We start from the raw sequence: 12,155 nt of genomic DNA, 5'->3' as shown, positions 1-12,155 counted from the left end.
CACTAGGATGGCTAAAATTAAGAAAAAGAAACTACATTCATTAAGTTTTGGCAAGGACCTGGAGAATTGGAACCCTCATACACTGCTCATCTCCATTGTGTGAATATAAAATGGTACAATCCTTTTGTATAATAGCTTGACAATTCCTCAAAAAGTTAAATAAATTGGCATATGACCCAGCAATTCCACACTTAGACATCTACTCAACAAAAGTAGAAATATAAATTCACACAAAAACTTGTACCCAGACATTCACTTTATTCATGGTAGCTAAAAAGGTGGAGACAACCCAAATGGAGATCAACCGACGAATGCATCTACAAAATGTGGTAAATCACTCAGCAAGAAAAAGAACACCAATACAGGATACAATATGAGGGCACCTTGGAAACAGCCTAAGTGGAAGGAGCCAGACACAAACAGCCGTGGATTACATAATTCTATTTGTATGGATGTGAAGGTTGTGGGGACTTGGCATAAGAATATTAACTGTATAGGAAAGCCCTCCAAGGTTTATTTAGACGATTATTTTCCAATGACCAGGTTTTGCATAATGGTTGTAATTTTCCTGGTGTGACAGATTGAGTGCCTAAACTTCCTCAAAGGTTAGAGGGCTTTGTCTTCAGCTTTTAGGAAATGTTTAAGGTCCCCAAGAAGCCTTATCTCTCTTTCTTTTATTCTCAAGGTCCTTATTAAGAAAAATGATGCAAAATATGAAACTCAAAAAAAAAGATTCCATGTCTTTTTAGTATAATTAATGACTTGGTAACAATTGATTAGAGAGCTACAAACTCAGATGGTTTATAGTTCTGTAAAACCTAGAAAAAAAAAGCCAGCGCCGCAGCTCACTAGGCTAATCCTCCGCCTGCGGCGCTGGCACACCGGGTTCTAATCCCGATTGGGGCGCCAGATTCTGTCCCGGTTGCTCCTCTTCCAGTCCAGCTCTCTGCTGTGGCCTGGGAGTGCAGTGGAGGATGGCCCAAGTGCTTGGGCCCTGCACCCCATGGGAGACCAGGAGGAAGCACCTGGCTCCTGGCTTCGGATCAGCGCGGTGTACAGGCCGCAGCGGCCATTGCAGGGTGAACCAATGGAAAAAAAGGAAGACTTTTCTCTCTGTCTCTCTCTCACTGTTTACTCTGCCTGTCAAAAAAAAAAAAAAAAAAAAAAAAAACCTAGAAAAAAAAAGCCTCATGAAATATAATGAATTTCTTTTAACTGATAGAAAAGATAAACTTAAAGGTCACAGTTTATCACTCTGTAGAATATTTACCAGTTTTGTGTCTAAGTTAGGAATAATATTTCAGTCTTTTTTCAATAACCATATACATTTTGGTTTCTTACATTCTTTTAAACCAGAGTTGTCATCTTACTGATTTCCTTCATTAACAAGTTAAACAAAATGTCAACATATACTCATGTGAGAACTGAAAATTTGAAATTTATGGAAGCATAAATGTTAAATAGAGAAGTAAAACAAAGGCATTCAAGATTTTTTTTTTTGACATTTTAAAAATCAATTTTGAATGACTGGATTTTTCCAATGACGACAGTCTTCTTAGTGTTATCCGATTAGAAGATGAAGATCTTGATTCCCCAGGAGGCAGAGGGTTTGGTCTTTTTTTTTTTTTTTTTTTTTTTTTTTTTTTTTGAGGGTTTGGTCTTTAGCTGTTGGGAATCATTACAGGTCTCTTCCACTTTTTTCCCTGAGGCCCTTCAAGAAGTTTTGCAGCGTCTTGTATGTATCTGTGAAATATTTTGTCTTCTCCAAGCCTCATCTTCCTACAAACGCTATGCATTCATCTTGCTGGATGGCAATTTCCCAGGATTTCTCTTAGATAATTGGGATTTGAAGTCTGAGAAGTCACTAAGAGAAAAGTCTCATTGGGGAACTCCTCTGAGTGACAGCTCCATATCTCGGGGACCATAAGCATTGAATAGGAACTCAGCAATAGGGAGGCATCTACTTCCTGACCAAGGATTGAGTGGCACCGTGAAAAGTCTGTGTAGCTTAAAGATGAAAATAGACAGGGACACCATGCATAGCAAGACTGGTTCCATTTTAAGAGACACAGGTCTCTTTGATAACCAGGTCTCCAAGTCTGATGATAAAATGCAAAATGTGCTTACCTATGTCCACCAGAGCATAACCAGACAACACCCAAGGGCATGACCAATGCACTTTGTGAACTAAACTAGCAGAGAGGTGGAGCAGTAGACGGGAGATAAGGAAGCCAGTGAGAAGCTATAACATCCAAGGTCATACCCCTCATGCACTTGATCCTTGTTCCTGAATCTCACCTCATTGTCCTTGGAGTCTATTGCTCCAGACACTGTAAACTACCTCCAGTTGCAGCAAGAATGGTAGTGAGAAAAACTCTACGACCTCAGAATTTTTTGAAATACAGTTGGAAGTCTGGGCACAGGAAGTAGCTCCTCTGCTTGGGTACTGTCAGACTGAAAACAAGGTGTTGGCCAGGCTGCAATTTCATCTGAGTCTCAGGGGGCCTCGTCCAAGCTTGTGAGTTTGGGCAGATTCAACTCCTTGTAGTTGCTCCTTGGCCCCCCTAGAAGCCACCTGTCATTCCCCACCAAATGGCTATCTGCGGAATCATCTGATTAGGTTAGGTTCCCTGGAGAGTACCTCCTTTTTTTGTTTTTTAATCTGATTTTTAAAAATTATTACTTATTTACTTATTACAGAGAGGAAGAGGCAGAGAGGTCTTCCATATGCTGGTTCACTCCCCAAATGGTTGCAATGGCTGGAGCTGAGCTGATCCAAAGACAGGAGCCAGGAGCATCTTCCAGGTCTCCCATGCGAGTGCAGGGGCCCAAGAACTTGGGCCATCTTCCACTGCCTTCCCAGGCCATTAGCAGGGAACTGGATTGGAAGTGGAGCAGCCAGATCTCAAACTGGCACCCATATAGGGTGCTGGCACTGCAAGCTGCAGCTTTACCTGCTACACACAGCGCTGGGCCTCACCTTTTTCATTAACTCAAAGTCAACCAATTAGGGATCTGCATTACATCTGCAAAATCCCTCCACTTTTGCCACATACTGTGAATAGTTACAGGAGTGGTGCCCATCATCTTCTCAGGTCCCATGCACACCTGTAGGGAAGACCTCATACAGGGTTCTACTGCAGGAGAGAAGTCTGAGGGGCCAGTTTAGAGTCTTCCTTCTGCAGAAGGTGGGAGATAAAGTCTAATGACATAGGAGGGGACAGACTTGCAGGCATTATGAAGGGCAAGTGCAACCCCGCCCACCCTCCATCCCACCCCAGGCAGGGGATCCCTGGGGTTCTTAAACGTGGCTTGCAGGGGTTGAGGTCAGAGAGGTACAATGGCCTGGAGTGTTGAGGATCTTGTAAGACTTTTATCTCCTAACATGTTCTAAAAATTTTCAAAACACAAGAGTTAAAAGGGTTTTTTTTTTGGTTAATTCTGTATACTTAATACACAATTTTCCCATTATTGTTTTAGTATACTTGCTTTATCTCATCTGTCCATTTGACTATCCATCCATTAATCCATCTAATTTTGGAGCACATTTCCAAGTTTCAGACATCAATACTGTGTAAGTCTCTCTAAATACGTCACCATTCATATCATTAAACTAAAATTTCATGTTTATTCTTTCTTTTATGTAAAATTCCCATACAATGAAGTGCAAAGCTCTTGAGTCAACACTCACTGGATTTTGATAAATGCATAAACCTAGGATCCCAAACTTCTATAAAGATATAGAATAGTATCATCACCCCCTAGGGAATTCCCTTACCTCTCTTTGAAGCAGTCAATTTTCTGATATCTTTCTGCCACACACTTGTTTCAGCTCTTGTGTTTTGAAAAAGTAGATTGTCATTTTAAAAGATTTATTTATTTATTTGAAAAGCAGAGTTAGAGGCAGAGAGAGAGAGAGAGAGAGAGAGAGAGAGAGAGAGAATGTCTTCTATCTGCTGGTTCACTCCCCCAGATGGCCACAACGGCCAGAGCTGTGCTGATCAGAAGCCAGGAGCTTCCTCCAGGTCTTCGAGGCAGGTGCAGGGGCCCAAGTACTTGGGCCATCCTCTACTGCTTTCCCAGGCCATAGCAGAGCTGGATTGGAAGTGGAGGAGCCGGGACTTGAACCAGCGCCCAAATGGTATGCTGACACTGCAGGCGGCAGCTTTACCCGCTATGCTAAAGCGCTGGCTCCTGCTCATTTTTTAAAATGTATATTTAAAAGTTTCATTCTTTATTTTTCATTTTATTTAAAAGGCTGAGAAATATCTTCTGTCCCCTGGTTCACTCCCCAGATGGGGCCTGGACTGGCCCAGGCTGTAGCCAGGAGCCCAGAACTCAATCCAGGTCTCTCACTTGGGTGGCAAGGACCCAAGCACTTGGGCCATCACCTATTGTTCCACATGTTTATCAGCAGGGAGCTGGATGGGAGGAGCTGGAACTCAAACCAAGAATTCCTATGGGGGTGGGGAGGGGAGTCTTAACCTTTGCCCAAAGCTCTCGTGTTTTTAATTCTAAATATGAAGTGGTTTTATCATCCATACTTCATTGACAAGGCATTGGAGGCTTAAAACTTTGAAATTAATGATACACCCAGAATCTCAAATTGACAGGACAGAGATGCCAATACCCAAGTGAAATGTTCGAAGACGTTATTTTATTATTTTATTACATAATTTTTAAGCCAAGGGCTGCCAAGGACTTGATCCAGGCTTTAGATAAAGGAGGCTGCAGATAAAGGCCGCCAAGGGAGGACTGGTTAAGAGAGCGCCAACAGGCTATTAAAAATCGTTCAACCTGGGAACAGAGAAGCATCTGCCCCCCGGATGGGCGTTAGGATGGGTAGCGATTTTCTCCTCCCTGCAGGTAACTTCCTGGCTACGGAGATCCAAACAAATAATGCCTTTTCTCCTAGGGCCAACAGGGATCAGATACCCCTAGGTTTGCCACAAGTACGTAAGCTCTCTCAGGCTGTTTAAAACAAACAAAGCCGTGTTTAACCTCATCTAAATCCCGGCTGCAACCGCACAGGGCTGCCTCGGCACGCGGTAGCAGCTCCCGGGTATTCACTACCCGGTTACTGAAACCGGCTTTCCAGCATCTCCAAGTTCCTGGGGAGCGGTCCTGCGCGAAGACCGCTCGCAACCAGGAGGGGGCGTTCCAAGCATGTCAAGTTCCTACGGCGCGAGACACAATAATGGAGCAGCAGGCTGCACGCGGAATTCCAGTCGTCACCAGCGATCCGGGGACGCGCGCAGACGCGCGGGGTCCGCTTTTTTAAAACCAGCCCCAGACCACGTGGCCGCCGGCCGCTCCGCTATTGGTCCTCGGCATCTCCCTCTCGGCTTTGGCGCCGAACCTTTTCCCTCTTGTGGGCGCGCCCATTGGCTCCGCGCTTAGAGGGAGCGCGGCCCAATCTCACGGTCCCGTTTTCTCCGATGGAAGTTTCCGACTAAGTCTCCGGAAAGGGCCAGCCACAGCTTCTCAGAATCAAGTGAAACCGAGCCGAGAACGCTGTAGAATGCTGCTTTTTCCCACAAAGAGAGAGCTAACTTGAACCTGTCGCCCCCTACACTCAGTTGGGGCTGCGAGTGTGGTTCCGTCTGAGGGGCGGACTCCGCCTCCCCGGGAGCCGCCATTTTGTTTGGCTGGAGGGGAGCGAGCGGCGCCTTGGGGGAGGGGTCGCGTAGACGCCTCACCTGACACTGCCGCCCCTCTGTTGCAGTCCAGGGGAGAGGTCTTTTCCCCGGCTTGGGGCGCGGAACCATGTACATAAAACAGGTGAGGCCTATGCGTCCCTTCCAGCCCTCCCAGGCCTGTGAGGACCCCTGCTTGAGGCGGGGGTGTCGCGGAGCCAGCCGCAGGCTGGACCTAGGGCTTGCGGGGGAGGGGAGGGACCCCAGCTGCGCGAGCGGCGGGGCTGCGCGGGCTGCGGAGAGCAGGGGCGTTCGGATCCGAGTGCGCTCTTCTGCAGCGGGCAGGACCCCTGAGAGGGGCCGAGGGGCCGGAGGGGCGGGCCGGAGGGACCGGGCCTTCACCGGGCGGGCCCGCGCCGGGGGCGGCCGCTGGCGGGAAGGTTGTGTCGTCCACGGACCACTTGCGTGGCAGGTGTGGAAAGGCCCGGCCCGGGAGCGTCGCTGGCACTGGCGGAGGTGTCCGCTGTACCCCGGGGGAGGCCCTTCGGCTCCCCGGATGCCCCGCGAGGGAGAGGGGACGGTCTTGGTGCAGGGAGCGTAACGCGCCCACAGCCAGTTGTTTACTTCTGTCAAATGGTCTTCCCGCGCGGCTTGGGGGCAGCGGTCTGTTGGGTGCGCGAGGTACCCTCCTCTGCGGGGTGGGTACCTTCGTGCGGGCGGGTGCGGGTCCTTGGGAGGGTCCAGGAGGCGGGACCCGTCTCCCTGCTGGGGGTCGCTAGACCTTCGGACGGCGTGGGAGCTCTGCAGCTTATCGGCTGTAGCTCAGAAAACAACTCTGCACCGGCAGCAGTTCCTGGACAAAGGGCTGCTTTTAACAGGTTTTTAATCACCATTTTCCAGCGTGAGTTTTGCTTATGTGAAACTGGAAGTTTTCGAACGTGCATTGGGATGAAAGACATGCAAAAGAAAAATGTTGATGTCGCAGTATTTCTTTTTAGGAGGGTTCTCAAAATGTCTCTTATTTATTAGGTGATTATCCAGGGTTTTCGAAGTTACAGAGATCAAACGATTGTAGATCCCTTCAGCTCAAAACATAATGTTATTGGTAAGTGTTTGCGGCTTACTGGGTCAGATTGATCTATAACAATGTAGAGCCTCTGTCCATCTGTACCTATAGGCTTAAAGGGACAGGAATTGTCTTTGAATATGAACGTTTTTTTCCCTCTGTGAAATAATTTGCGTGTCTTTAACCTGCACTGATGAATTGCTTGCTTTAAACAAAATGTTTGGATAACTCAATTATAAAACTTACTCATTTGTATGTATCAACAAATTTTAATAGCTTATAAGTTTTTAGTGACTGACACTAAATTTAGCTATTCTGTCCTTGACTTGTCATATCCTAGTTACAGTGTTCGCTAGTGTGTTACTTCAAAGATGAGCATTCTTTGTTTACAAAGGTTGTTCTCAGATTTTTTTTTTTAAAGATTTATTTATTTGAAAGAACCTAGAGAGAGGGAGAGACACAAAAAGAGAGATCTTCCATCCATTCACTGGTTCATACAGGACACAAAATGTTTTCTGGCATTCTGCTGTTTTAAAGAAGAGATGAAACCAAGTGCTTCTAGACACCAGAAAGCCTTTCTGTGCTGTTGACATAGTTCTGCTATACAGAGTCCTCATTGCAGGGCTTATTAATTTGTCAGGGCAGATAGAACATGCCAGACTGTGGCTTAAACAACAGTTTTATTTTCTTACAGTTCCGGATGCTAGAAGTCAGTGATCAGGATGCCAGCACGGTTGGGTTTAGGAGAGGGCTCCCTGCTTGTCTTCCAGAAAACTGCCATTTTGCTCTGTGCTCACAAGTTCCATCCTCAGGATCTCTTCTAACCCTGGTAGTCCCAAAGGCTGCCCATGACTTCTTGGAGTTTAGGATGAGAGCATGTGAACCTCAGGGGGACACAGTGAGTCCGCAGGACAGTGAGATTCCTGTATAAAATCAGTAAAGAAGAATGACCTTTTTTTTTTTTTTAATTTATTTATTTGGTCCTGGCATTGTGTTGCAGTGAGTTAAGCCACTGACAATACATATGTTGCATGTGTCACATACGGGTCCTGGTTAGTGTTCTGGCTGCTCCACTTCTGACACAGCTCTCTGCTAATGGCCTAGGAAGAGGGGTGGAAGATGGCCCCAAGTGTTTGGGTCCCTGCCACCCATATGGGAGATGTGGATGAAGCTCCTGGCTCTTGGCTTCTGCCTGACTCACCTCTAGCCTTTGCAACCAGCCATCTGGGGAGTGTGTACCAGCAGATGGGAGGTACCTCTTTCTGTCTCTCCCTCTCAAATAAATAAATAAATACAGCTTAAAATTTTTTATGTATTTGAAAGGCAGAGCTTAGTGAAGGGGACACACACATACACAGAGAAAGGTATCTTCTATGTACTGGTTCAGTTTCCATATGCCCACAGCAGCTGAGGCTGGGCCAGGCTGAAACCAGGAACCTGGAATTCCATCCTCATCTCTCTCGTGAGTGGTAGGAACTGAAGTACTTGAACCATCATCCTCTGCTTCCCAGGTGCATTTTCAGGGAGCTGGGTCAGAAGTGGAGAAGCCGGGTCTGCAGCGGTCACTCCAGTAGGGGATGCTCGCATTGGAATGCCGGCTTTGTTGCTAATGGCAACTTTACCTGCTGTGCTACAATACCCACTCCAGAAAACATATTTGTTCTCTTGTGCTATATAGCTACTGAAGAGTTAGTAGATCAAACTGGTATGCCATAATGGTAGTTTGATTGGACTAGAGTTTTGCTTATATTTTGATTGCAGGTTTTTTTTATTTTCATCAATCAAAAATCTTTAGAAATGGAAAAATAATTACTAGATTTATATTGTGTCTTGTAAGCTAAAAGTAGGTAAATATTTTAAGATTTTAATTACATGATTTAATAAATTATGTAAAATAATGTCTGTTATCTAGAATAATCACAGTGCATCTGCAGGATCTATCAAGTGTCTATTTTAGATGTTGCCAGACAGCTGTTTTACTACCTCGATTGCAGCATTAGAATTAATAGTCATTATAAAGGAAAATTATATAAATGGATTCTTTAATGAAACTGAAACAAATGAACCTAAAATGACTTTATTGATTAAACATGCTTTAAAAACAGGTAGCTTTCTAGTAATGTAAGAAAGACTGAAAGTAGTATGTACTGAGATAGACTTAAAAAAATCAGGTAAAAGCCTACTGTTTGATTGTTTGATTTTGATCGTTTAGAAAAGCAATTGAGAGGCCGGCGCTGTGGCTCACTAGGCTAATCCTCTGCCTGCGGCTCTGGCACCCCGGGTTCTAGTCCCGGTCAGGGTGCTGGATTCTGTCCTGGTTGCTCCTCTTCCAGTCCAGCTCTCTGCTATGACCTGGGAGGACAGTGGAGGATGGCCCAAGTGCTTGGGCCCTGCACCTGCAGGGGAGACCAGGAGGAAGCACCTGGCTCCTGGCTTCAGATCAGCGCAGCGCGCTGGTGGTAACAGCCATATGGGGAGTGAACCAACGGAAAAAGGAAGAACTTTCTCTCTGTCTATCTCTCTCTCATTGTCTAATTCTGCCTGTCAAAAAAAGAAAAAAGAAAAAAAAGAAAAGCAATTGAGAAATGAAGGCAAATACCTCTTATGCTGATGTTTGCATATTTGATATATGAGGGTACTTTAAAAGTTCATGGGAAATGGAATTAAGAGATGTTCTAGTGTAAACAATTTTTCAAGTCTAGACATAACTTTTTCAAAATATGCATTTTTCCAGGAGCTTTTTGAAGTTCCTTTGTATGCATGAATTTCAAAAATTGCACCAAAAAAACCCTTTTAATTTCATTTCCTATGAACTTTTAAAGATAACCGTCATGTTTACCAAATACAGCTAGCCCTCCATATCTTGTTATTCTGCATCCATGATTGCAGACAGCCACAGATCTAAAGATACTCAGGAGGGATGCATCTGTGCTGAACATGTGTAGACTTTTCCTCATCCTTATTCCCTAAACAATACAGAATAGCAGCTGTGTACATGGCATTTACATTGTATTAGGTATTATAAGTAATCTAGAGATGAATATATATTTATATGTTGGGCTTAGGTTGTATGCAAATACTGTTTGATTTTACATAAAGGCCGTGAACATCTGCAAATTTTGGTTTCCTGGGAGGGAGCTGGAATCAGTCCCCAAGGTACCAAGGGATGTGTTCATTCTTCCCTGGGTTTTTCTTTTCTTTTCTTACTTTTTTTTTTTGAGAGAGACAGAGGATTCCCATCTGGTGGTTTACTCCCTAAATGTCTGTAATGAGTAGGTTGGTCCAGAGCTGGAGCCAAGAGCTGGGAACTCAATCCTGGTTTCTCACATGGGTGACAGGGACTACTTGATCCATCACTGTGGCCTGCCGGGGTATGCATTAACCAGAGCTGGGAATCAAATCTACACATTCTGATAAGGAATGTGGGTGTTTTAACTCCTAAGCCAAAAGTCCACTCATTCTTTAGCCTTTTAACAACAAAAAAAATGTTAAGTATAGAACATTATAGAAAAGAATAAAATATAAAAGAAGGAAAATTAAAATGCTGTTTTTCTACCCAGAGGTAGCCAACCTACCTTTCTCCTCTCTCCTCCCCGCTCCCCTCCTCTCCCCTCCTCTCTCCTCCCCTCCCCTCCCCTCTGCTCTCCTCTCCTCTCCCCTCTCTCCTCTCCCCTCTCTCCTCTCCTCTCCTCCCCTCTCTCCTCTCCGCTCTCCTCTCCCCTCTCCGCTCTCCTCTCCCCTCTCTCCTCTCCTCCCCTCTCTCCTCTCCTCCCCTCTCTCCTCTCCTCCCCTCTCTCCTCTCCGCTCTCCTCTCCCCTCTCTCCTCTCCTCCCCTCTCTCCTCTCCTCCCCTCTCTCCTCTCCTCCCCTCTCTCCTCTCCTCCCCTCTCCTCCCCTCTCCCCTCTCCCCTCTCCTTTTCCATTCTAATACAGAATCTAATATAGGGCCAGTTATTACATTTAGTTGTGTTTATTTAGCCTCCTTTAATCTGGATATTTCCACAGCCTTTCTTTGTCTTTGTTAATGTTTTTGAGAAGTATGTATTATTTAAGTAATGTGTCCTTCTGAGACTTATCACTTCTAGTCACATGCGGTCTACGTACTTCTTACTGGTGCTGTTACTTCTCCTGTCTTTTGTTAGGTTTTAGGACTTTTAGCATTCAAAGAAGATGAGGAGGTGGCCAGTTAAAATACAAAGACTTTTTTAGATGGGCAGAAGCAGGTAAAGAGAGTGGGCTTTTAGCCTGCCCAGAGAGAGGGCAGGGGGCTTGAAGCCAGGCTTGATTCCTGGTGCCGTTACTTTTGATCGCTTAGGCAAGGTGATTCCAATGTTTCCACTTCCAGGTACTTTTTTTCCTTGCAACTAAAATAACATGAGGAGATGCTTTGGATTCATGCAACCATTGGGCTCCTTAGCTAACATGCCCCCAGATTGAGAATTCCTGCCTTTATTCTGATGATTACAATAGGATGATTTTTCATTTCCAGAATTCCTTTTACTTTTATCATGTGGCACTTGGTATTCTCCTGTAAGCAAGAACTTTATTTATTTATCTTCCTGTTATTGATTTGGTGTTATTAATTTTTTCCTCCACCATTCTTTTTTTTTTTAAGATTTATTTTATTTATTTGAAAGAGTTACAGAGAGAGGTAGAGCCAGAGAGAGAGTGAGATCTTCCATCGGCTGGTGCACTCCCCAAATGACCACAATAGCCAGGGTTGGAGCTGATCGGAAGCCAGGAGCCAGGAGTTTCTTCTGGGTTTCCCTCGTGGGTACAGGGGCCCAAGGACTTGGGCCATCTTACTGCTTTCCCAGGTGCATTAGCAAGGAGCTAGATTGGAAGTGGTGCAACCGGGACTTGAACAGGTGCCCATATGGGATGCTGGCACTGTGGGCCAGGGTTTTAACCCGCTGCACCACAGTACCAGCCCCTCCCCCACCATTCTTAATTCATCTTGTTATTTTGGGACTTAGATTGTCCTAGATTTAGCCAGAAATCCCCCCCCCTTTAGAAAATCTCTTTCAGACTGGCTGTCTTGTTTGTTTTATTTTTTAAATAAAATTTTAAAAAAGATAAAAAGGCAGAGTGACAGAGATCTTCCATCTACTGATTTACTCCTCAAATGCCCACAACATCAAGGGTGGGGCCAGACTGAAGCCAAGAACCAGGAACTCCGCCTGGGTCTCCCATGGGATGGCAGTGATCCAAGCAAGCACTTGAGCCATCTGTTGCTGCCTCCCAGGGTGCATTAAGAAGCAGAACAGTCAGGGCTCGATCTGGCGCTTAGGTATGGGAAACTGGTGTTGCAAGTGGTAACTTAATCAGTTGCGCCAAAACAGTAGCCCCTAATTTTTTTTTTAAGATTTTATTTCTTGGGGCTGGTGCTGTGGCGTAGTGGGTAAAGCTTCCACCTGCAGTACTGGCATCCATATGGGCGCTGGTTCAAGTCCT

General features: G+C 45.4%; 1 protein-coding gene across 1 annotated transcript in view; it reads left to right on the top strand.

The window, feature by feature from the left end:
• The first annotated feature begins 5,372 nt into the window (after positions 1 to 5,372).
• The window catches only part of SMC3 (structural maintenance of chromosomes 3), a 47,402-nt gene continuing 40,619 nt past the window's right edge, over positions 5,373 to 12,155 (top strand). Inside the window, exons 1-2 of the mRNA XM_002718739.5 lie at positions 5,373 to 5,781; positions 6,666 to 6,741. Coding sequence (XP_002718785.1) covers positions 5,767 to 5,781; positions 6,666 to 6,741 — 91 coding nt within the window. The 5' untranslated portion in view covers positions 5,373 to 5,766. The remainder of the gene's footprint in view (positions 5,782 to 6,665; positions 6,742 to 12,155) is intronic.

The sequence above is a fragment of the Oryctolagus cuniculus genome, chromosome 15 (assembly GCF_964237555.1).
Source record: "Oryctolagus cuniculus chromosome 15, mOryCun1.1, whole genome shotgun sequence".
NCBI classification, from domain to species: domain Eukaryota; kingdom Metazoa; phylum Chordata; class Mammalia; order Lagomorpha; family Leporidae; genus Oryctolagus; species Oryctolagus cuniculus.
This window is presented reverse-complemented; position numbering and strand designations above follow the sequence as displayed.